This window comes from Malaclemys terrapin, chromosome 7 (genome assembly GCF_027887155.1).
Source record: "Malaclemys terrapin pileata isolate rMalTer1 chromosome 7, rMalTer1.hap1, whole genome shotgun sequence".
NCBI lineage: Eukaryota > Metazoa > Chordata > Testudines > Emydidae > Malaclemys > Malaclemys terrapin.
Genome location: NC_071511.1, coordinates 45,959,700 through 45,984,667, shown reverse-complemented (window position 1 = coordinate 45,984,667; position 24,968 = coordinate 45,959,700). Strand labels below are relative to the sequence as shown.

Sequence of the window (24,968 nt, the reverse complement as noted above, 5' to 3'; positions counted from 1 at the left end):
AGTACAAAGTTTGGTTTAAAAGTCATAATATATATATATATATATATATATATATATATATATATATATATATATATTAGTACCCAATCTGCAATATCCCAAATTAAGGTTAATAAATTTAACAAAACAGTTTAGATATTAACATCCAGATACATCACTCATAAAAGGTTATACCAAGAGTAGCTTGTGGAAAGCAAATATAGCAATGAGTGTAGATTGTCCCTCAGTAATTGAGAATTTAGGATGGATTGTATTTACTGAGGGACAACCTATCAGATAAGTATTTCAGTTACTTTCCCGACATCGCTTCTCAAAGGCACTCCAGCTCCTCTCTCCTCGTATTGCCAATGTCCAGTGATGTTTTCTAAATAGACAGGTGAGCAACATGCATGCATCTGATGCCGATGCTGCTTCCACTTAGAGCAGGTTGATTTTATGCTGGTGAAATGTCATAAAGCCGCTCCTGGCTGACCCCAGTGTAAAGGAGCTCAATTTCCACTGCCTCTATCTTCCAAATTCCTTCCCACAGACAGAGGCTGAAACTACAAGATTGGATATGAGGCACCAGTTAAAGTTGTGTGTGTGTCTCACTTTGAGATCCTCAGATGAAAGATGCAAGACACAGGGGTGCTGGAAGTAGGGATGGCACCCCCTTGCTTGAAGGAGTAATAACAAAATACATGGTTTCTGATTTCAACACATCCACTGTAAAAATTGTTCCAGCACCCCTGGAAAGACAATAGGGCAAAGTACCAATTGTCATGAGCATCACTGGCAGAGAGGTGAGGCAATTGCACTGGGTAAAAGGCACAGTGGTTATGGGTGGGGACAAATGCCCTCTTGGTGGATTTCCCCTGAGAAGACTTGGACAAGGCTGGAATTCCATATAACCAAGCCCGATGGGAGCACTGCAAAGCGAAACACAATCCTAAAGGTTATATAGGAGCTAAAATCTCCCCTCTCCACCTCCGCCAATTCTGTGGGGCAATGGCATGTGGCATCCTTCCAGACTGAGAGTGCATAGTGCTAAAATCCCAGCTTCCCACTGTTTAACCTCAATCTCCCTGCAGCAGCAAAAGCTCATGAGTGACAAACAGGCTGGCCAACCCAGAGCCAGAGCCCCATCCTCTCCCCGCCAATCCCTGGCAAAAAGGAGATCAAAGCAGGAGATCAGAGAAAGGGGAGGAGGGGTTGGCAGCTCCTGGCATCTTGGAAAATACAATGGCAAGTAGAGCAATAACAGCAGCCGCGGGTCCTCTATCTCCAGCACAAGCAATCTGAGTTCCATTGCCAAAGGCGGCTCGTCAGCCCTGTCTCCACCAAACCAAGAATTATCCATCTGCTAAGGTCGCTCTCTGCTGTCCATTGGAAGCAGCTTTCTGTATGAGAGAGCAATTTGCTTCTATCCCCTAGCGTGCACGCACTCACACACACACACATCACCCAACCTTTTGCACTTGTGCTCTTGTCCCAGTTGTGGTAGGAGACGACGAGGTTAGACAGACAGCAGCTCTCCGGGGACAAGGCCAGCGGCTACTGTGTCTGTGTGGGCTGTGGGTATTCCCCCTGCCTGCCGGCTCGGGAGGCTTGGCCTGGGCTACTCTTCCAGTCTGAGACGGACGACTGGAACCAGAAGGGGACTCGATTCCTCATCTAGGAGGAATTAAGTAAGTGCTGATGTCACGGCTTTGTTCAGGCGGTTGGAGGGGCATGCACCAGCTTGTTACAGTGAAAGTAGGTGGGAGGGGGATGAATCCAGAGCAGGCGACTGGGACTGAAAGCTGGTGTGAGAAGCAGTAGCATCAGCCTGGCTGGAAACAGTGAAAGCATATTGCTGTGTGAATATGGATCACCCAGCAGGGAAATGCAGCTACTTCTGGGGTGGAATTTGGCAGCCACCCTGTACAAGCAATACTGTAAAAAGATATTTTTAGAAGAGGGAGTGAAGAATAACTTTAATTGAAAATGCAGGGGGTGCAGGCTATTTTATGTAGGGAAAATAGAAGTGATGGAGTTGGAATTTGGCCAGGACATTGAGGTTAATATAGGCAGGCAATGAATTTCCCCCATCCATCCCCCTTATTCTAGTATGTCAAATCCCACCCAAGACTGAATGAAACCAAGAGTGAAAGGAGAGCTCTGCAGATGTTCCCTGCCTCAATTTCCTCCTTAGAGGCAGATCCCCTCAGCCTTCCCCACACAGGGTGGAGTTAGTGATGTGGCTTAGCCCTCCATCCAAGTCACTAACCAAACTTAACCTGGGTAACAAGAGTCCATACAAACAAAAAGTTCTTCTGCCCCCCTGGGACTCCTCTCCAGCCTGCCCTCTGGGCTCAGTTCCCAGTCTCTTCTGGGCTCTTTTTAACTCTCTCTGCAATGATGCCCTGACTCCCTTGCTCCTTCCAGCCCCTTCCATGGGCACCCAACTTTTTCCCTATGGTTCCTCCTCTAAAGTGCATTCTCTGCCCTTTGAGGCCCATGTATTCATCAGATTGTCACTTGACCACAATTAATCCTCTCTCCTTCAGCTGGGAGGTAGCTAATTATGGCATAGGCAGGGCTGGTCCCATTGCCCTTGTGACACCCTCTCATACAGCAGCCAGACTTGTCTTCAGGGACATTTAGAGGAGTCAGGTTTGAAATTCAGCAGTCATGGATAATCCTGATAGAACTGCAATGTTGAGTAACAGTCTCTCCTCCAGGAGAGACATGTCCCAGCCTCTGCACAAGAGAATCTCTTAAGGCCCCAAAATGGTTCAGGCTGGGAAGGTTTGGCTCATTGGAAAAGTCTGAAGGGACACTTCCCAGTGCTCGGGAAAGTGACTGTCCATGAAGCTAACTCCCTGAAACCCTCTCTGCTCAGACCCCATCACCTTGCTGTAGCAGCCAGCTCTGTAGAATTCAGTTGTCTCCTCTAGTCCTTGAAATGAACTTTGCTAGCTCAAATGCATCTCCCAGACCAATCAATTATCCAACTTTTGTGAGCCTTTGCAGGATAGGGTTTGGGCAGATGCCATCCAACCACCTTCTAAGGGAGATCCTGTTATACCTCAGGACAGAGAGTGAGCAAATAGTAACCCCAGGGCAGTCCCTCTCCTGCCTGCTGCCCCACACACAATGGGGAGAGATGTCAAGGTGAATTTTCTCAACAAGGTGCAATGAATGTTCCTGAGACCAGTGGATGAAAGAGCAGACAACATGGCAGTCCTGGAGTGGGGGAGTAGGAGGAGGGGTAGGATAGAAGTCTGCTCAAGGGATGGATTCTCTCTCTCTCTCTCTCTCTCTCTCTCTGCGGAAGGATGGTAACCAGAGCGGCAAGGGGCCTGTGGGAGTCAGGCTGTGCCACAGAGGACTACATAGGAGGCTGAGGGGCCAGCCACCTATAGGGTGGTTTAGGAGGAAACCGCAAAGTTTCACTCTGAAAACCCACATCCCATGAGGCTGCAATGGCCAAATACCACTTGTTAGAGATGGTGGTTGATATTGAATATACCTCTCTTGGGTGATAGTAGTTCCAGCCAGAGTAATAATGAACATCCTAATAAATCCTTGTCCTTTTTATCCAGACATCCTAAAGCCCTTCGGTAATATCAGAGATATTAAAACTAAAATTGTCAAACCTGCATAGGTGCTGACTCCGTGGGTGTTCTGGGGCTGACGCACCCCTGGAAAAAAATAGTGGGTGCTCAGCACGCACGAGCCAGATCTTGAGTGTGGAATGCGATACAAAATTACTCAAAAACAATGAGGAGTCCTTGTGGCACCTTAGAGACTAACAAATTTATTTGGGCATAAGCTTTCCTGGGCTAGAACCCACTTCCTCAGGTGCATGGAGTGGAAAATACAGGAGCAGATATAAATACATGAAACGATGGGAGTTGCCTTACCAAATGTGAGGTCAATCTAACGAGACAATTGAATTAACAGCAGGATACCAAGGGAGGCAAAATAACTTTTGAAGTGGTAATGAGAGTGGCCCATTTCAGACAGTTGACAACAAGGTGTGAGTAATAGTAGGGGGAAATTAGTATTGGGGAAATTAGGTTTAGGTTTTTAATGACCCAACCACTCCCAGTCTTTATTCAGGCCTAATCTGATGGTGTCCAGTTTGCAAATCAATTCCAGTTCTGCAGTTTCATGTTGGAGTCTGTTTTTGAATTTTGGTTGTTGAAGAATTGCCACTTTTAGGTCTGTTATTGAATGACCAGAGAGACTGAAGTGTTCGCCGACTGGTTTTTGAATGTTATGATTCCTGATGTCAGATTAGTGTCCATTTATTCTTTTGCATAGAGACTGTCCAGTTTGGCCAATGTACATGGCAGAGGGGCATTGCTGGCACATATCACATTGGTAGAGGTGCAGGTGAACGAGCCCCTGATGGTGTGGCTGATGTGGTTAGGTCCTATCATGGTGTCCCTTGAATAGATATGTGGACAGAGTTGGCACCGGGGTTTGTTGCAGGGTTTGGTTCCTGGGTTGGTGTTTTTGTTGCTGGTGAGTATTTGCTTCAGGTTGGGGGGCTGTCTGTAAGCGAGGACTGGTCTGTCTCCCTACTGTTACTCACACCTTCTTGTCAACTGTCTGAAATGGGCCACTCTCATTACCACTTCAAAAGTGGTAATTACTCAAGATTGCAGCCTGCTTTGGACTTAATTAAGAGTTACAAAGGGATCTCACAAAACTGGGTGCTTTGGCAACAAAATGGCAGATGAAATTCAATGTTAAATGCAAAGTAATACACATGGCAAAATATAATCCCAACTATACCTACAAAATGATGATTCCTAAATTAGCTGTTGCCCATCAAGAAAGAGAGCTTGGAGTCATCTGCAAATTTATAAGAATCCTTCTCACTGTGCAGGTATCTCCCTGAATTCATTCTCCAGCTTGAAAAGATCTAAAAATCATCTCCAATCATCAATGGGACAGACACAACTGAATAATGTAGCTGTCCTTAATGTGCATCAAGACAATACCAGGGAACTAGATGTAAATAAGATTGCTGACAGTTTCATCCAGAAAGCTACAGTGAGACATGATGTCTTTAAACTGTTAGCAGTGGTGCAAGTAGAAATAATATCTTGCTGGTACTGCACTCATGGGAGGGACACAAGGGGGGGCATGTGACCTCCTCATGTGACCCCTACCCACCGCCAGCCTGGGGCCCACACGCTCTCCCTGTCCCCTGCAACACTCCCCTTTGTATATACAAACATCAATATGCTTAACTATTCACTTTCCCCCAAAATATGTAGTATTTCAGTCTGTTTATATGGAATATGGGAGTTGGGTGCGGAGCCATTTCAGCATATGTATGACTTATTAAAAGACAAATTTTAAGTAGAACTGTATCCTAAACTGCTTTATGGTATTGTACCCAAACATTTCATTTCAATGGGGGATTCAACTTCCTTTATAGGAACAGGCTTCTGAAACTCTTACCATTCCACAAAAGTGGTCCATAGTCATGCAAATACTCCCATTGTCTTCAATGGGATTGATCAAATGATTAAGAGTTTACAGGCTTAGGTTCCAAGTTTGTAAATTGTTCTGGATGAAACTGACAATGCCTGAGCTGTCAGATCAGAAGGAACTTCATTAAAATAAAGGTGGGCAGGTGTGTGATAAGTCTTAGCTCTGTTGCTAAGATGAGTAACATATTTTCAGCAAAGTTCTTGGCAGATTCCTGAGGCAGCTGGTTTAAGGCCATCAGTGTCCATCATTATAATCTTCACTTACAGTTCGCTCACCCACAAAGCTGGAAAATGAGGCATTTGTTTTCTTTGTTTTGCTGCTCCAGTTCCAGTTAACAAAATGCATGTTAGACTATTTTGGCTGCAAAGAAGAATTCTATGTACACTGGGGACAACACCTGATTCCCATAAGGCTGCAGAACTGGGCTGACATCAGAATCCAAACATACTCTGGTCAGTACAAGCAGAGGCATTCCTCTAATGATTTGGACTTGATGTGATGCAGTATGAATGTCTTGGATAATTCAGACCAGTGGGGAGAAACAGAATCAAAAACACTGTTTAAACACCTTCCGTCCCTCCCACCCCTCCCCTCTTGAGGACTCCTGACCAACTTCCAAACTTAAACAAAGCCTTTGTTTAAGTTTGTTAGCATATGTATTGTGCTGTTAAAGCCACTTAAAGAATGAATGCCCTCCCTAGCCACATTCTGCTCCTTTAAGGAGCAGAGTGCAAACCCACCCACCCCCTCCCCCACCGGAGTGGGGAGCTAGTCCCAAGTCTTTCCAGTACCCCGTACCCGCTAAAAATCTCTTGCCAGTACTGCGTACTGGAGGGTACTGCTCTACTGGCACTCCTGGAGGTTAGTGAAGACAGCTTGTAGGTGATTGCAATGATTTTAATATACTGTAATTCATGATAATGTAATTATGTAATTCATAAAAATTTAATCATTATTAAAATAGTAAAGATACCAATATAGATGCATTCAATAACTAAAATATGAAATAAGTATATAAATATGCTGAAAATAGCATCCCCCCCAAACTGGCTGACACACACACCTCCTCAAAAGTACCCACTGGCAAAAACAAGTCAGCGCCTATGCAAATCTGGGTGTCTGAAATTAGGCACGTAAATCAATGGTCTGATTTTAAGAGGTGTTGATCACCCACAGCTCCTAATCAAGGCAAATTTGAAAGTGTTGGCATAAGAGAAAGAACCAGGCTCTCCTGACTCTCAGCCCCCTAGACCTCAGCACAAATGTGGCAATTGATTTTGGATGCCTTAGGTTTTGGAAGCTCAGCTTGAGAATCTCATGGCCTGATTTTGACATGCCCAGATCCCACTAACTTCAACTGGAGTTGGAGGCGCTCAGCATCTCTGAAAAGTCAGCCACTTTCTATCTCAGGTTGAGCACCCAAAAATACTCTCTAAGCCTCCCCTCTCCTCCAAAATTATATCTAATTTATCTCATACTGAGAAACAGTTGCCATTTCAGAAAATGTTGGGTCTTGTATCTTTAGGACTGTCACCTCATGCATCTGTGACTTATAAAGCTTCTGCTTATCTCTCTCAAACACAGGGAGAAGCAACAGGATTCTCTCAGAGAAGGGCCAACAAGGAAGATGTTGCACAACAGCGCTCACAGGAGGGTCCTTGACAGAAGGGGAGACCCTATGACTTTGTAGCAGAAATCGAGGAGTCCTGAGTGGGTGGAGACAGTTCAGTAAGAGAGGACGTGGGGCCCTTGTCCAGGATGAGTTACAGCACGCCCTCTGAACACGATTTGTACCGCAGCACCACTACCACCTCCGAGCCAGACCCAGGGTCAACCATGGACAGGGCTCTACCAGAAACTGCTACCGTAAGCTCTGAAACCACCAGCTTTAACAGCACCAAAATTCCAGACATGGTCAGCAGTGGGCCTGGCCTGAGCACAATGCTCCTCTCATTTGGAATCATTACTATGATTGGGTTGGCTGTAGCAATGGTAAGAGAGACCTACTCCATCGGGCATTCTAAATACTTCTCTTTCTAAAGTAGGAAGGGTGGGTGTGATTTATTAACATCAGTTTTAGTCCCAATAACTTGATTGAACCAAGAAAGAGCCACCACGCTGGACAACCATACAAAAGTTATGGGCACCGAAAGTCTCTGAGATCCACAACTTTTAACTGTCTTTATCCAGTGCTCAGAACCAACCAAGTGTGGGAGGTATGCGTAGGCTCCCAGTAGGAACCCAAATCGCAGCACAATGATCAGTGCTGCTGGGATCTCCCAGGACTGGGTGCCCAGTAGTTTTGAGGATGCCAGGAACCAGTTCCCATATGTGGTATCAGCTTTTTTAAAAATAACTGAGGAGTTTATTTAAAAGAAAATGGGGCAGATTCTGCTCTGAGTTGCTCTATTCTGTCCTATGTAGGTTTTTATACCATGCTTATCACTGTGGCATCTAAGCACCTTCCAGTAGTTCATTAAGCCACATGACTATCCATCTGTTGTTTATCCTCCCCCAAGAGGAACATGCATGTGCAGTGGAAAGTCTTGGTCTGGTAGGGTGTCTGGTTTTTTAACAAAAATATACCTGTTACTAAGTGTGTGTTAGAAGGGGCAAGCTCAGAGAAATGTGCCTTGCACTTGGAGCAGATAGTGAGGTTTGTGATGGCTCTTAGTTCCTGGGGAAGTTCATTTCACAGTCTCTGCCCCTGCAGAAAGTTCTGTTTCCCTTGACTGAGGGGGAGTTAGGGGGGCCTGTCTAGCTTCCTGTGATATGACTGGACACAGCATAAGTGGGTCAGCACTTCAGATAACATGTGGTGATGCATTGTTAGGCAGTGAAGTATTAAGAGGGGAATGATCTCCCCTCCCCTTCTTCCCCCCATTGTCATGTTTCCTTTCAAGGCCAGCTCCTGAGTAGATCCCTTGGCAATTTGGAAGTCAAAAGACTTCTGAATGTGTGGTGGGTTTCCTACATAATACCTAACCCATCTCACATATGGAGAGTTAAAGAAAGGAGGAAGGTTCTGTGTTTGTACAAAGATGCTGTTATCCATATAACAACTGGCATGTCCATTGACGTGTGGTGTGGAGTCTGTCACACTCTTCCCACAGGATATTGAACAAACGCTTAAAATTCCCCGAGCTGCTCCACAGAGCCAACCTTTCCATCTCCGCTATAGGTAGTGGCTTTCTAAACCTTTCTTCTCACCGACCCCTGAATAGGTGTGTCACTTACGAAGAGTGCAGCACAAAAGGCTGTCGTCCTTCTCTAGTAGAATGAGCTAGTTTACCTTTCAGCAGAAGATGGTGGAAACAACAAGCAGGGCCAGCACAACCCATTAGGCGACCTAGGCGGTCACCTAGGGACTACAATTTGGGGGGCAGCGACCGCTGGCAGCGCTCCTGACAACAAGAATCAGTTCTTAGGGTCAGCTTCCCTTACAAACTGCAACAAGTTAATTTGTGGAACTTGCTGCTGCAGAATTTTCTTGCAGACTTTGGGTAAAGTTTCCAAAAGTGCCTAAGTGCAAAGACAAAAAGCAAGTCAACCTAGACCAGTGGTTCTTAACCTTTCCAGACTACTGTACCCCTTCCCTTTCAGAGTCTGATTTGTTTTTGTACCCCTAATTTCATCTAAAAACTACTTGCTTACAAAATCAGATATAAAAATACAAAAGTGTCACAGCACCTTACTGCTGAAAAATTGCTACTTTCTCATTTTTACCATATAATTATAAAATAAATCAATTGGGATATAAATATTGTACTTACATTTCAGTGTATAGTATATAGAACAGTATAAACAAGTCATATGAAATTTTTGCTTGTACTGATTTCACTAGTGCTTTTTATGTAGCCCTTTGTAAAACTAGGCAAATATCTAGGTGAGTTGATGTACCCCCAGAAGACCTCTGCATACCCCCAGGGGTACATGTACCCTGATTGAGAACCTCTGATCTAGACCATCCCTGACAGGTGTTTATCCAACCATCTCTTAAAAACGTCCAGTGATGAGGATTCCACAACCTCCCTTGGACGCCTGTTCCAGAACTTATCAACCATTATGGTTAGATATTAGGAAAAACTTTCTAACTAATCTCGCTCTTGCTGCAGATTAAGCCCATTACTTCTTGTCCCACCTTCAATTAACATGGAGAACAGTTGATCACCATCCTCTTTATAACAATCCTTAACATATTTGAAGACTTATCAGGTCCTCCCTTCCATCCCCCGTTTTCTTTTCTCAAGACTAAACATGCCCAGCTTGTTGTGTGGTTTTTTTAAACTTTTCCTCATAGGTCAGGTTTTCTAAACCTTTCGTTATTTTTGTTGCTCTCCTCTGGACTCTCTTCAGTTTGTCCACATTGTGATGGGTTAGATCACAGAAACCCCCTTAGGAGCTGCCAAGTGATGTGCCAAGACTACTTCTGCCCCTGCTTTCCCTGACAGCTTGGGACTCCAGCACACCGTCTTGCTGAGCCAGACATGCCCGTCTGCTCCAGCACAGACCCAGGGTCTGAATTACTTGTCCCAAAGCTGCAGACTTAACTGAAAGCAGCTTACAGAAGTGTTCCTGCCTTTAACACTCAGATGCCCAACGCCCAATGGGGTCTAAACCCAAATAAATCCGTTTTACCCTGTATAAAGCTTATACAGGGTAAACTCATAAACTGTTCACCCCCTATAACACTGATGGAAAGATATGCACAGCTGTTTGCCCTCCCCCAGGTATTAACACATACTCTGGGTTAATTAATAAGTAAAAAGTGATTTTATTAAATACAGAAAGTAGGGTTTAAGTGGTTCCAAGTAGTAACAGAGAGAACAAAGTGAATTACCAAGCAAAATGAAATAAAACATGCAAATCCAAGCCTAATACAGTAATACAACTGAGTACAGATAATATCTCACCCTGAAAGATGTTTCAATACGTTTCTTTCACAGACTGGACGCCTTCCTAGTCTGGGCACAATCCTTTCCCCTGGTACAGCCCTTGTTCCAGCTCAGGTGGTAGCTAGGGGATTCCTCATGATGGCCGCCCCCTTTGTTCTGTTCCACCCATTTATATGTCTTTTGCATAAGGCGGGAATCCTTTGTCCCTCTCTGGGTTCCTACCCCCTCCTTCTCAATGGAAAAGCACCAGGTTAAAGATGGATTCCAGTTCAGGTGACTTCATTACCCACTTGCCAGCACACACGTATACAAGAAGACTTACAGGTAAAACAGAGCCATCTACAGTCAATTGTCCTGGGAGCCATCAAGATTCCAAACCACCATTAATGGCCCACACTTTGCATAATTACAATAGGACCTCAGAGTTATAGTTCATATTTCTAGTTTCAGATACAAGAGTGGAACATTTATACAAATAGGATGATCACACTTAGTAGATTATAAGCTTTGTAATGATACATTACAAGAGACCTTTTGCATGAAGCATATTCCAGTTATATTAGCATATTTTCATAAAATCATATAGAGTGTGTCACACACATCTTTTCTTAAAGTGTGGCACCCGGAACTCGACACAATACTCCAGCAGAGGCCTCACCAATGCTTAGTAGAGCGAGACAGTTACCTCCCATGTTTTACATACAACATTCCTGTTAATACACCCCAGGATGATATTATCTTTTTTGCAACTACTTCTCATTGTTGACTCATTCCATTTGTGATCCACTATAGCCCCCAGATCCTTTTCAGCAGTGCTAACACCTAGCCAGTTATTCCCCATTTTGTAGCCATAAATTTGATTTTTTTTCTTTCTAAGTGAAGTACTTTGCACTTGTCTTTACTGAAGTTCATCTTGTTCAAATCAGACCAATCCTCTAATTTGTCAAGTATCAGGGGGTAGCCGTGTTAGTCTGTATCTACAAAAAGAACAAGGAGTCTGGTGGCACCTTAAAGACTAACAGATTTATTTGGGCATAAGCTTTCGTGAGTAAAAACCTCACTTCTTCGGATGCATAGAGTGAAAGTTACAAATGCAGGCATTATATACTGACACATGGAGAGCAGGGAGTTACTTCACAAGTGGAGAACCAGTGTTGACAGGGCCAATTCAATCAGGGTGGATGTAGTCCACTCCCAATAATAGATGAGGAGGTGTCAATTCCAGGAGAGGAAAAGCTGCTTCTGTAGTGAGCCAGCCACTCCCAGTCCCTATTCAAGCCCAGATTAATGGTGTTGAATTTGCAAATGAATTTTAGTTCTGCTGTTTCTCTTTGAAGTCTGTTTCTGAAGTTTTTTGTTCAATGATAGTGACTTTTAAATCTGTAATAGAATGACCAGGGAGATTGAAGTGTTCACTTACTGGCTTATGTATGTTACCATTCCTGATGTCCGATTTGTGTCCATTTATTCTTTTGCGGAGGGACTGTCCCTTTTGGCCAATGTACATGGCAGAGGGGCATTGCTGACACATGATGGCATATATGACATTAGAGGATGTGCAGGTGAATGAGCCCCTGATGGTGTGGCTGATGTGGTTGGGTCCTCTGATGCTGTTGCCAGAGTAGATATGGGGACAGAGTGGGCAACGAGGTTTGCTACAGGGATAGGTTCCTGGGTTGGTGTTTCTGTGGTGTGGTGTGTAGTTGCTGGTGAGTATTTGCTTCAGGTTGGGGGGTTGTCTGTAAGCGAGGACTGGCCTGCCTCCCAAGGTCTGTGAGAGTGAGGGATCATTTTCCAGGATAGGTTGTAGATCGTGGATAATGCGCTGGAGAGGTTTTAGCTGGGGGTTGTATGTGATGGCCAGTGGTGTTCTGTTATTGTCCTTGTTGGGCCTGTCCTGCAGTAGGTGATTTCTGGGTACCCGTCTTGCTCTGTCAATCTGTTTCCTCACTTCCCCAGGTGGGTATTGTAGTTTTACGAATGCTTGATAAAGATCTTGTAGGTGTTTGTCTCTGTCTGAGGGGTTGGAGCAAATTCGGTTGTATCTTAGGGCTTGGCTCTGATCCCACTGAGGAATACCAAAAGAAACTACACCATCTGCTCAAGAAACTCCCAGCTACAGTACGGGAACAAATCTACGTGGACACACCCGCAGAACCCCGACCAGGGGTATTCTATCTGCTACCCAAGATCCATAAACCCGGAAACCCTGGACGCCCCATCATCTCAGGCATTGGCACTCTGACAGCAGGATTATCTGGCTATTTGTACTCTCTCCTCAGACCCTATGCTACCAGCACTCCCAGCTATCTTCGAGACACCACCGACTTCCTAAGGAAACTACAATGCATTGATGTTCTTCCTGAAAACACCATCCTGGCCACCATGGATGTAGAAGCACTTTATACCAATATTCCACATGAGGATGGACTACAAGCTGTCAGGAACAGTATCCCTGATGAGGCCACAGCAAGCCTGGTGGCTGAGCTTTGTGACTTTGTCCTCACCCACAACCACTTCAGATTTGGGGACAACTTATACCTTCAAGTCAGTGGCACTGCTATGGGTACTCGCATGGCCCCACAGTATGCCAACATTTTTATGGCTGACTTAGAACAACACTTCCTCAGCTCTCGTCCCCTAATGCCCCTCCTCTACTTGCGCTATATTGATGACATCTTCATCATATGGACCCACGGAAAGGAGGCCCTTGAAGAATTCCACCTGGACTTCAACAATTTCCACCCCACCATCAACCTCAGCCTGGACCAGTCCACACAAGAGATCCACTTCCTGGACACTACAGTACAAATAATTGATGGTCACATAAACACCACCCTATACCGGAAACCTACTGACCGCTATACGTACCTACATGCCTCCAGCTTCCATCCAAGACACATCACACGATCCATTGTCTACAGCCAAGCCCTAAGATACAACCGAATTTGCTCCAACCCCTCAGACAGAGACAAACACCTACAAGATCTTTATCAAGCATTCGTAAAACTACAATACCCACCTGGGGAAGTGAGGAAACAGATTGACAGAGCAAGACGGGTACCCAGAAATCACCTACTGCAGGACAGGCCCAACAAGGACAATAACAGAACACCACTGGCCATCACATACAACCCCCAGCTAAAACCTCTCCAGCGCATTATCCACGATCTACAACCTATCCTGGAAAATGATCCCTCACTCTCACAGACCTTGGGAGGCAGGCCAGTCCTCGCTTACAGACAACCCCCCAACCTGAAGCAAATACTCACCAGCAACTACACACCACACCACAGAAACACCAACCCAGGAACCTATCCCTGTAGCAAACCTCGTTGCCTACTCTGTCCCCATATCTACTCTGGCAACAGCATCAGAGGACCCAACCACATCAGCCACACCATCAGGGGCTCATTCACCTGCACATCCTCTAATGTCATATATGCCATCATGTGCCAGCAATGCCCCTCTGCCATGTACATTGGCCAAACCGGACAGTCCCTCCGCAAAAGAATAAATGGACACAAATCGGACATCAGGAATGGTAACATACATAAGCCAGTAAGTGAACACTTCAATCTCCCTGGTCATTCTATTACAGATTTAAAAGTCACTATCATTGAACAAAAAAACTTCAGAAACAGACTTCAAAGAGAAACAGCAGAACTAAAATTCATTTGCAAATTCAACACCATTAATCTGGGCTTGAATAGGGACTGGGAGTGGCTGGCTCACTACAGAAGCAGCTTTTCCTCTCCTGGAATTGACACCTCCTCATCTATTATTGGGAGTGGACTACATCCACCCTGATTGAATTGGCCCTGTCAACACTGGTTCTCCACTTGTGAAGTAACTCCCTGCTCTCCATGTGTCAGTATTTAATGCCTGCATCTGTAACTTTCACTCTATGCATCCGAAGAAGTGAGGTTTTTACTCACGAAAGCTTATGCCCAAATAAATCTGTTAGTCTTTAAGGTGCCACCAGACTCCTTGTTGTTTTTCTAATTTGTCAAGGTTGTTTTGAATTCTAATTCTGTCCTCTAAAGTGCTTGCAACCCCACTCAGCTTGTTGTCACCCGAAGATTGTATAAGCACACTCTCCATTCCATTATCCAAGTCATTAATGAAAATATTGATTAGTACCAGCCCCAGGGCGGACCCTTGCAGGCCCTTCTAGATACACCCTCCCAGATTGACAGCAAACCATAACTACTCCGAGTATGGTCTTTCAAGCTGTTGTAAACCCACCTTATAGTAATTTCATCTGGACCCCATTACCCTACTCCTCTTATGAGAATGTCACCTGGGACTGTGTCAAAAGTCTTACTAAAATTGAGATATACCACATCTACTATTTCACCCATCCGCTAGGCCAGTAACCCCGTTAAAAGAAGAAAATTAGTTTGGCTTGGCATAGTTTGTTCTTGACAAATCCATATTGGCTATTCCTTATAACCCTATTATCCTCTATGTGCTTACAAATTGATTATTTCATAATTTGTTCCAGTATTTTTCCAGGTTTCAAAGTTAGGGTGACTGGTCTATAATTCCCCAGGTCCTCCTTGTTCCCCTTTTTAAAGATAGGCACTATCTCCTGCTCCTCTCCTCACTGGGACTGTTTCAATGGTGTTTCTCTTTCTCCTCTAGGTTCTCTATATCAGGAAGAGGAAGAGGTAAGTGCAGTCTGCTTTTGGGGAGTCTCAATGCTTCAAAACTAAGGCAAAGGCCAGGAAATCTCTAGCAGACAGGGAAGCCAGGGGAAAGGAGTCAGATGGGAATGCAGAGTTCCCTCTCTTTCTTCCCCCCATTGTAGATTTCCTTTCCAAAGCCAGCTCCTTGCCATTTTGGAAGCCGAAAGTCCTTTGAATGCATGGTAGGTTTCCTACACAACACCTAACCCATCTCACATACGGTGGGTTAAAGAGAGAGGGTTTGTACAAAGAAGCTGTTATCCATATAACAGGCATATCCTATGACCTGTGGAGTCTGTCACATTTTAGCCAATCCCAAATGCTACGGTTACAGGCAGGGCTCTTCTGCTCCAGCAGCCTTACGTAATGAGGTTTGCCTGGCAAGGCTATGTCTGCCAGACCCCAGTTCTCCAAAGCTTTTGCTTAGCTTGACAAGGGCAGTGGGCCTACCTTTCCCCCTGCTTTCCTCTGTGTTTATGGCAGTGCTGCTGGGCGAAATGCTGGACTCCACGCTTTCCAGGGCAATTTCCCCTGGATCCTGTTTTGCAAGATACTAAGTTTCCTAGCTCAAGACTTAGTGGTCTCCCCCTCATCCACCCACCCATTAAGCTTGCTGCTGAAAATCAGGAGAAGAATGGCAAACAGGGAAAGACATCTCTCCTTGATTTGCCTGCTATTTTGAAATGGACACAGACATAGATGGATTTCTGTGTCATGGACTGTGCCTCACTTACTGATTGCTGTGGGCAATGCTAGGCTACACACAGCCTGCAGGATACATTGCTACTAGCCAGAAATCTTACAAGCTGGTTCCCAAAGCAGAGACTTGAGAGAAACAGAAGAGGCTAAAGGGAGAGCTGAAACATTTAGCCTGTAAATACACTGATGGTTTAGTGGACAGAACCCAGCCAGAGGCAGGCAAGGGTCATGCAGAGAACATGTCATCTGAGCCTTGGCCAAAAAGGACCCTGATCCTGCCTGGAACAGGTCATGAATCTCTTCCTCCCCACAAAACAACACCCACATCATATGCTGGGGCTTCGACAGCTACACACAAGTATGCCTGTTTGGTGGAGTCAGCAGTCCCTCTCATCACTGCTTTGTCTAGGCCAGCATGAAGGGAGACCCTTTGCGGGGTCAGGCTGCATTGTTAGGGTGAAAGTAGGTAAGCCACACAGAACTACAAAGTGTTTGTGTGTCCATCAGCTCCCTCCAGAGCTCCTTTTAGATTTTATATACCAATCCCACGTTCCTCCTTCCCAGGTTATTGGCAGAGATTGAACCCAGAACCAGACACAGGCCTCTGCCATTTGAGCTGAAGATGTAATTCTGCCAGCAGTAGGAGGTTTTTATCCAAAGTGTGGACTAGCCACTGCTGAGTGTGTGGGGGGTGTACATCACACTGAGCCAGCGTGTTACATGCTCCCCCTGCCACATAAAGCTCATCCTGAGATTCTAGCTCAGTTTAAATCCCCACATGGGCCTCTGCTGTGCAGCCACAGGTTACCGGGGGTAACTGAACCCTGCACATTCAGTACTGGCCTCTTCCACTTTGTCTAAAAAAGCGACCTAGTTAGCTGGTAGCAGTTGGATCTTATCCTTGCCCCTGGACAGGGATATATCACTTAGTGAGTTACCGCCAAATACTCTCTTAACAGCAAGAAGCACCCTTGAATAGAAAATACACCCCTACACACAGGCCTCCACTCACATCCATACACACGCTTCAGCAGCTGCCCGGCAATGGAGTGGGGAAGGAAGACTAACTGTTTGTTTCACTCTCCCTCTTTCCTCGGCCACAGGTTTTGATGCTGCACTTTGCTCTTCTTTCCGTTGGCAGGTTAGAGAAGCTGCGGCACCAGCTCATGCCCATGTACAATTTCGACCCCACGGAAGAACAGGACGAGCTGGAACAAGAGCTGCTGGAGCATGGAAGAGATGCTGCATCTTCCCAAGCCACCCAGAGCAAGGTAGTAGTTGCCTCCCACAGTCATATCACCCTTCTTTCTGCCCAACCCATTCAGAGATGTGCAGGCCTGTTATTACTGAGCTTGGCAAATGCATTGGAGGTAGTCTTGTAATGAACACTGCATGTGGAGTAAGCCACACAGAGCTTCCGGGGACTTCACTAGCCACATGGCACAGGTTGGGGTGGAAGGCCAGAGCAGCTTGGAGGGTAACAGGGAAAGGGGGAGGTCACAGGGTTGTCATTACAGAGAGATGGTGGGAGGGAAAATGCAGAATTTGGCAAGCTAGAAGAGGGGGAAAGGAGGGTTTCAGCAATTAGGGGATAGGTTACCTATAGCTAATCTCTCAACATGCTGCAAGGGCCCAGTAGAGCATCAAGTGGAGTTGGAGCCAGTATGTGGGAGCTGACAAAGAGCCCAGCACATACATGGCCAAGTGTGCAGCCCTTACACAGGCCATGGAGTAGGGCATCCTCACCTCATGAGCACCCTCTCCTCTCTAGTGACAGCACTGCAGGGGGTCCTGGTCTCTAGCATTTCCCCTTCTGGGCTCTCCCGGGGGCTGCAATAGCCTGTCTCAGGCCGCATCTTCTCCTGACTCCCTCTCTGAGGTTCTGCAGGTTGGTCATCCAGCCAAACCAGATAGAGTCTAAACCCCCTTCACGGGAGCACAAACAAAATCTAAGTAAAAGTCCAAACAAATCTTCATGCTAATGGCCCTTCTGCCCCCTCAGGCTTCAGTGTAGTTCCCTTATTTTCCTTTACCTCAAAGGTTCCCTTGTAGGAACCTAACCTGCTCCTATAGCCTACAGTTCTTCTACCATTGTTTTCTGCCTATTAAACCCTATCCCAGAGCACCTCTCCACCAGCATCTGCCATCTCAGCAGTCTCTCCCAACCTAAGCGCTGCAGACTACACCTCTACCCCGATAGAACGCTGTCTTCAGGAGCCAAAAAATCTTACCGCATTATAGGTGAAACCGCGTTATATCGAACTTGCTTTGATCCGCCGGAGTGCGCAGCCCCGCCCCCCTGGAGTGCTGCTTCACCGCGTTATATCCGAATTCGTGTTATATCGGGTCGCGTTATATAGGGGTAGAGGTATATTTATGAGGTCTAGTTCCGGCCAGGAGGCAATTAGTAGAGGCATGCCTACTTGCAGTTCTGTCTCTTACTTTGCAGCTGATGGGGGTTAAACCCCATCAAAAGGAGCAACCAATTTTTCTTCTGCATGAAGGAATCTAACTCTCAGGCTGGCTCACAAGGCAGCTGTGGAGAAGTGTGTCTCAGCAGGGGGCTTGCTATGGAGGGCAGAGGTGCAGCTTCCTGTGAGTTTCCAACCATAGCAGTTAGTGCACATGGCATCTCTGAGTAGACGAGTGATGGTGAAGTATGCGCGGACTTGGCTAAACATGTTACCTCAGTGCTACTGCATACAAGGCTTTAGAAGAAAGACTGGGAGGCGAGTTTCTCCTTTAGCTCAAGTGGGACAGGCTTGTGCTTTTTCAGCAGAAGCGCCCAGGCTCTACATTTGACAGCTGCTGCAGACCTCTGAATGGTCACGGCATGCGCCACAATGACAACTGCAAAGTCCCACAATGCTGCCGATTTGCTACACTGGAGTGCTTTGAGAAGAGGCCGGGTCTCCACTAGTGGTTTTCAGTTGCTATTGGTATAGCTTTTTCAGTATCTCAGCCAAGATGTTAGCTCTGTGCCAATTTGCCCAGAGCACCAGGTTGTGGGAGGAGCAGGGAAAGGGGCTACTTACCACAGTCAGCCAGTTTCACAATGTTCTTTGTTTTCTTTGTGGGGGGAAAAAGTTCTTATGAAATACAGAGGCATCAGGGACGGCTGGAACGGGTATGTCTCGGAGTGAGTGATGTGAGGGTGCAGCCCCTCTGTAGAGTAGACAGCTCCCCTTCCTTAGATTCCTCTTCAACTGGACCAACCAGCCCACATATTCCTTTCCATTTCCTATGGAGCTTTTCTTTAGGGGCGGGAAGTGCTCTTGTTTTCACACACATACTTCACTTTATATACTTAACTAATTGGCAGCAGATTAATGGGGGTGGGGAGGGAGAGAGGAAAAATAAGTAGAAGCTGTAACTGTAAAGCCGTTTCCCCAAAGGAACCTCCCCCATTGCCTAAGCACACAGGTAAAAATGTAGCAGCAAACTGTAATGTGGGCAGGTAGAGACACCTGAGGTAACAAGTAAACAATGGCAGCCTTTGCTTCTGTATCTTCTCCTTCACAGAGTCACTATCTTAAAATTCTGCTTCCAGAACTAACAAAGCGTCCCTGACAATACACACTTGACATAGGCACAAGCTACAATACTTTGATCTTCAGGCTGACTGCCCTGAAATTCACAGGGCTTTTGGATAAGGGGTTTTGATAGCTCCATTGTTGGAATAAAGGGCAGTGGCAAAATTTGGACCCAAGTCTGGATTTAGATTCCAGTTGCCTGCCCCAAAATGTGGGATGTTTCTTCAAACCCAACTCTGCTTGACAGGATGGAGCAGGGAGTTGGGTTACTGCATTTGAGGTGACCGGTTCTTCTGGGATCACTTACTCACAAGCAATGATACAAGGGGTATGTTTTAGAGGGATTGTTGGTGGTAGAGGGTTGTGTGTTTAACATGTTGATTTTTGAAAAGAAGAGGAATAATATATAAAGTAGGGATTCTGACTAAAATGCTACTAAGAAGAAATACAGGATGCATGGAGAGATGCATAAGGAAGAGCTCATTGAGGTAATAAAGTGGGGGAGGGAGGGAAACAATGGCACAGTAGCAATGCCAAAGGCCTGCCCAGGACAGACTGTGCTGCTGGACTCCTCAGATTCCCATGGGGCCCGCTATCTCGCAGATGCCTCTGATGATAAATGGCAATTTTAAAGATTTAAAAGAGTAAGAGAGAACATCCAAAATGGAGCCACTGTTCAGCGTGTGGCAGGTTTCATAGGTCCCATGGTGCAAGAGCCAAGGGCTGCAACAGTTTGGAAGTGACTGCCTTATACATACAAATTTTGATAAAGAGATAAGCCATTCAAAGGGTGCAGGGAGAGAAAGTGTTACATGTTGCTAATCCATGCAACCTGGATAAATTACATCTAAGGTTCCAGATTGTCTGATGGTGTAAATTGACTTGGTCTCCATTGACTTCAATATCTGGCCCAATATATATTTGGGTCACAGACTTGTTAAACCCAGTGTTTTCTAATCAGACTAACACTAGTGATGAATGTAGGTAAGATACAGTATGTAAGTTTATGGACAGACATGTGGGTTTGCATATATCCCTGCAGATCCTTGCCTTGTCTCATCTCTCACTGCTTCATTTTTGCAGATCCTCCTGACGAGCCAGGGAACTGTCCAGAGACCCAGCCGTCTTGTGTTCACAGATGTCGCTAACGCTATCAATGCATGAACGACACCTGCCCCTGCTTTGGATCACTCTGAGATCAGGGAAGATGGAGCCAACCAGTTACATACCACAAGCATGGATGAGGATACCAAGCCTACTGACCACCCCATCCGTTTGTACTGCGACTGGGGAGCAGTTCTGGGCATTTACACACTTCAGGCAGCAAATGCTTGGTGGTGGCTGGCTGCAGCAACTTTTGGTACATCCATCGCTACCAAAGGGCTCTGAGCTGCCATACTCAGATTTCAGGAGCGATCCTGGTTAGTGCCATCTTACCAAGCTGTGCAGGGATGAAGATAAACTGTCTTGAAGCTAAATCGGTCAGAATGCACGACCCTACCGAGTCATGGGATCGTGGTGGGGGTGGGAGCACTTGTTTTGAAGGGCTTTCCCAGTGGTTTTTTACCATAACATCTCACGATTGGAGTCCTGCATTGTAATCTTAATGGTTTCCACAGAGCTTAGGCAGGTGCTGGGGGTGACTTAAGCCCCCTTGAGCTGGGAGGCAGGTCAACTGTGCCTGCCTCTTCAGCAGTGCCCATGAGCACATGATGTTATTCCCGGGGCAAACTCATCCATCTTGTCTCTTGTGCTGCCTAGATTGTTCATAAACACACTCACGGGGTAGCACTCAAGGATTCCTTGTGGGCTTCCAATGGGTTTCTGCAGCACGGGTGTTTCACTAGTTTTAAAGGTGAACCAAAGAGCTTTGGAGGAACAAATTAATTAAATAAATCTAAAGCGAGGAAATGGTTGAATGTCCCAGATCAGTGATGTAATAAGAATGTAGGGACAAGCCACTCAGCTCCTAGAAGCTGGGCCCTCTCATCTCCCTCTGGCTTAGCTAGGAGTGGCAGTGATTGGTGACCGGATACCACAGTGGTAGAATTAATATAATAAAAATAAATGGGCTCGGATGTAGTCCCATCCACTCTTGTGCTCCGGCCAAGGAAGATGGTTCTTACCGAGTAAAGTTTTATGAGGGAAGAACACTTTGAGAGAGAGTGAGTGTGAGTGAATATATAGGATAAATAAATTTCAGTACAAAATAGTCAAAAGTCTGATCCTTACTTATTTACCTGCCAGAACCTGCATTCAGGATTCTTTGCTTCTCCTGCTGAAATAGGTGTCCCCATCTAAAGCAGCGTACAGAGTATAAGAAAATGCTCTGCTTTATGTCCCAGTTACATCAGCCAACAATGCAGAAGAAATGCAAAATCTTGAACTCGGGGCTTGGTAGGTAAAAACAAATCCTTTCGGTTCACCTTTATCACTGGTGCACTTCTCTCTCAGCTGTATTGTTAACTGACATGGTGAGTGATGAGTGCTGAAGAGGAAACCCCTGGGCAAGAGTAGTGTTATGGGGCCTGTCAGGCCCTTACTGCGACTGGCCACCTTGGTACACTGCAGTATGAAGCTGGCACTGTAATGAGCAGAGCTTTCTGGCAGTCACTAAGAACAAGTGCAATATGGCCAGGCACTGCAGGGAGAACATCAAAAGCAAGTAGCAGGACCTAAGCAATGATAGTAGGAAAATATAAATACAGGCTGTTTGTAAGTTTTCCTTCACCCATGTTCCCCAACATAGCCAGATAATAAGACAACTACCCTATCTTTCCTGCTCCATTCTCCAAGCCTGAAATTGAAATGGGAAACTGGAGGAACCTAGCAAATCAGAGAGCCCCTGCCTGTCCATGATATTCTAACCTCAGTGATTCCCTCCACTCCCTGGGCAAAAGTCCTGATTGATATATTCATGCCAAAGGTAGATTGTAATACCAGGCGATGGGTTTGTACCTATGGATCTATATAGATATATTCAAGAGATCCAGCTGTCCCACCAATAAGTTTGAGACCTGATGTATGCAGCACATGCACGTGTCCATCACAGTTGATGCACTGATTATCTATTGGTTTTCTTTTAGCACATGCATTTGTCAAGCAGAACTCCCTTCTGCCCAGGAGCTCCAGTGCAGAGAGAGCCAACTACATGACTCTCAAAGTAAAGAGCTCTCTTTAAATTGACAGCCAAAATCTGAATGCATACCTATATTTAGAAAGTGGGCATTATGCAAAGAGGCAGGTGACTGGCTGGCAAAAATGTCCAGCAGTTTGAGTATTCAGTAGAACTGCACAAGTCGGGACTTGCTGGCCAGTGTACCCTCCCTCAAATCATTTTCCTACAAATTTCCCCCTTTCATATGTACAAATACCTTTCCTGCTTATGGGCCCAATCCTGTAGCCCCTTCTCATGCAACTTGTCCTTACCCACCAGAGTATTCACTGACACTACTCACCTGCATAAGATTTTGCAGGACTGAGCCTTTTTGGGGCTTTATTTTTTTAAACTTCCCCTCCCAGGTAAAGCTTGAGAATTCTTGGAACCTGTTTGATCCTGGAGTCTGTAGCTGCCCTTGGGAAAATGGCCCTTAGTGTATAGCCAGAAGACAACTGGAATCTACAAAAAGGCATCCCAGCACCTCAGCTACAGGCTGCCATTAGTGTTCCCACTCCAAAAGGATTGCTCACAACAGGGTGTGGTGTATGGAAATAAGCTTGATCCTCAGCTGGTGTAATACAGCCTAGCTCCACTTTGAGGTTTTGAGCCCTGGAGGCTTCAATGCAGCTACACTGATTTTACCCCAGGTGAGAATCTGAACCAAACACATCACACACTTTACTCTGCTTTGGGAGAACCAGCATCTCTTTCCATTTGCTCAGAGATGGCTGCCAGCAACTGAGTTGTCAGATTTCTCCCCTGTAGATTTCAGCTGTTGCTGTAAGGCCCACTGGGGCTTGGCAGGCCTTAGGGCTTCTGAACGATTTTAAACCTAAACAACATTGGCTTTTTCTTTTTAGGGGAACCTTTTTCAAGACTCCTTATCACTGAAGTGAATTTTTTTAATTCTTTGATTCAATACACAAAACTGTAACAAAGAGAATTTCCTAAAAGCAACAATATGCTTTGCAAAGCTCTGTGAACCCCATCCTTGCACTTCTCAGGCAGTTGCTGAGTGATGCACTTGCTGTGTATCTGGAACCAAACCCATACCTTGCCATGTATTAGGGGTAAGACCTATATTATATAATGAATGGACAGAATTCCTTTCAGATTCAAACAGTTCTCTTATATAAGGGGATTCTGTCCTGTGCTGGGGGCCCTTAAATCAATGTAATACAGATAACGAGACTAAAAGAATATTACCACTATTGGCTGGGCTTTAGCATTCTTTTAGTGTAATAGCACCTCCTTACAGGGTACTGGACGTATACGTATAATTTAGTAGATGTGTTATGGTGTAATTTAACTCAAGTTTTAAGCATTCAGATGTAATTAAAGTATTTACATGAAATCTGGCATGATTTTTAGTCTTTTTTTCTTTCCTTTTCATTTTTCAAGAAAAATGGCTGAGCACATATACCCAATGCATACTGAATCATCATGTTCCAAGCACTGTACTAGACACTGAATACTTGACCAGAAACACTCCTCCTCCATGAGAAAAAATATCAACAAGTTGGGATGGACAAAATCGACAAGATTGGACTTGCAGAGTTTCTCCTGTATGCTTTTCTCTGGGGGAGAGCAAACAGTGGGGTGAGACATCCCACATTGCAGATCACAAGGATGCATGATCAAGGAGTGTAGAAGCCAGGGCTTCTGTGGTTGGAGCTGTGTGCTCTGCAGCCCAGCTTCTGGAAAAGCCACATTCTCACTGACATCCCCACCCATAGCAATAATAAATCCCTCTGAGATTGCAAAAAAAGTGGGGATGAATACTGCTTGAAGAAGCACTGAGAGTCCCTTGCTGATATACACTAGACTACCAGGGTTGTAGAGACCATAGGAATTGTAGAAAATTGATAAGGGAAGCAAAAGGATACAAGGCGAACTCTACAGCCAGCAGAGTTAAGGACAACAAGGAGGGTTTTTTAACTATATTAGTAACAAAATGAATCTTAATATATTTGTCTATTACTAGATGGAAATGATAGAATTATCAATAACAACATAGACTAGGCAGAAGTGTTTAATAAATATTTCTGTTCTGTATTTGGGGAAAAAACAGATTGTCATGTCATCTGATGATGATATTCTTTCCATTCCTGTAGTATCTCATGGGGATATTAAACAGCAGCTACTAAAGTTAAATATTTTTAAAATCAGCAAGTCCAGCTAACTTTCATCCAAGAGTTTTAAAGAACGCTGGCTGAGAAGCTTGTTGGACTGCTAATGTTGATTTTCAATAAGTCTCCAAACACTGGGGAAGTTCCAGAAGACTGGAAGAAAGCAAATGTTTTATTAATATTTAAAAAGGGTAAATAGGGTGACCTGGGTAATTATAGGCCTATCAATCTGACATCAATCCCAGGCAAGATAATGGATTGGCTGTTAGAGGACTCCATTAACTAAGAATGAAGGTACTATAATTAATGCCAATAAACATGGGTTTACAGAAAGTAGAGCCTGTTTAAAACTTACATATTTTTGACAAGATTACAAGTTTGGTTGA

At 45.2% G+C, this 24,968-nt stretch overlaps 1 protein-coding gene across 1 annotated transcript; it reads left to right on the top strand.

Annotated features, from left to right (window-relative positions):
- Positions 1–1,217: 1,217 nt before the first annotated feature.
- C7H3orf18 (chromosome 7 C3orf18 homolog) lies at positions 1,218–23,795 on the top strand. The gene is made up of 5 exons (XM_054034936.1): positions 1,218–1,667; positions 7,060–7,467; positions 15,018–15,043; positions 16,902–17,031; positions 20,377–23,795. The coding sequence occupies exons 2-5, from the start codon at positions 7,234–7,236 to the stop codon at positions 20,455–20,457; spliced, it is 471 nt and encodes a 156-aa protein (XP_053890911.1). The 5' UTR covers positions 1,218–1,667; positions 7,060–7,233; the 3' UTR covers positions 20,458–23,795.
- The last annotated feature ends 1,173 nt before the right edge of the window (positions 23,796–24,968 follow it).

Bases quoted from the DNA above. Each gene is read 5' to 3' on its own strand.
- C7H3orf18 (XM_054034936.1), top strand. From the start codon at position 7,234: ATGAGTTACAGCACGCCCTCTGAACACGATTTGTACCGCAGCACCACT. The intron at 15,044-16,901 runs GTAAGTGCAGTC...TTCCGTTGGCAG, and splicing joins TATATCAGGAAGAGGAAGAG to GTTAGAGAAGCTGCGGCACC. The intron at 17,032-20,376 runs GTAGTAGTTGCC...TCATTTTTGCAG, and splicing joins CCCAAGCCACCCAGAGCAAG to ATCCTCCTGACGAGCCAGGG.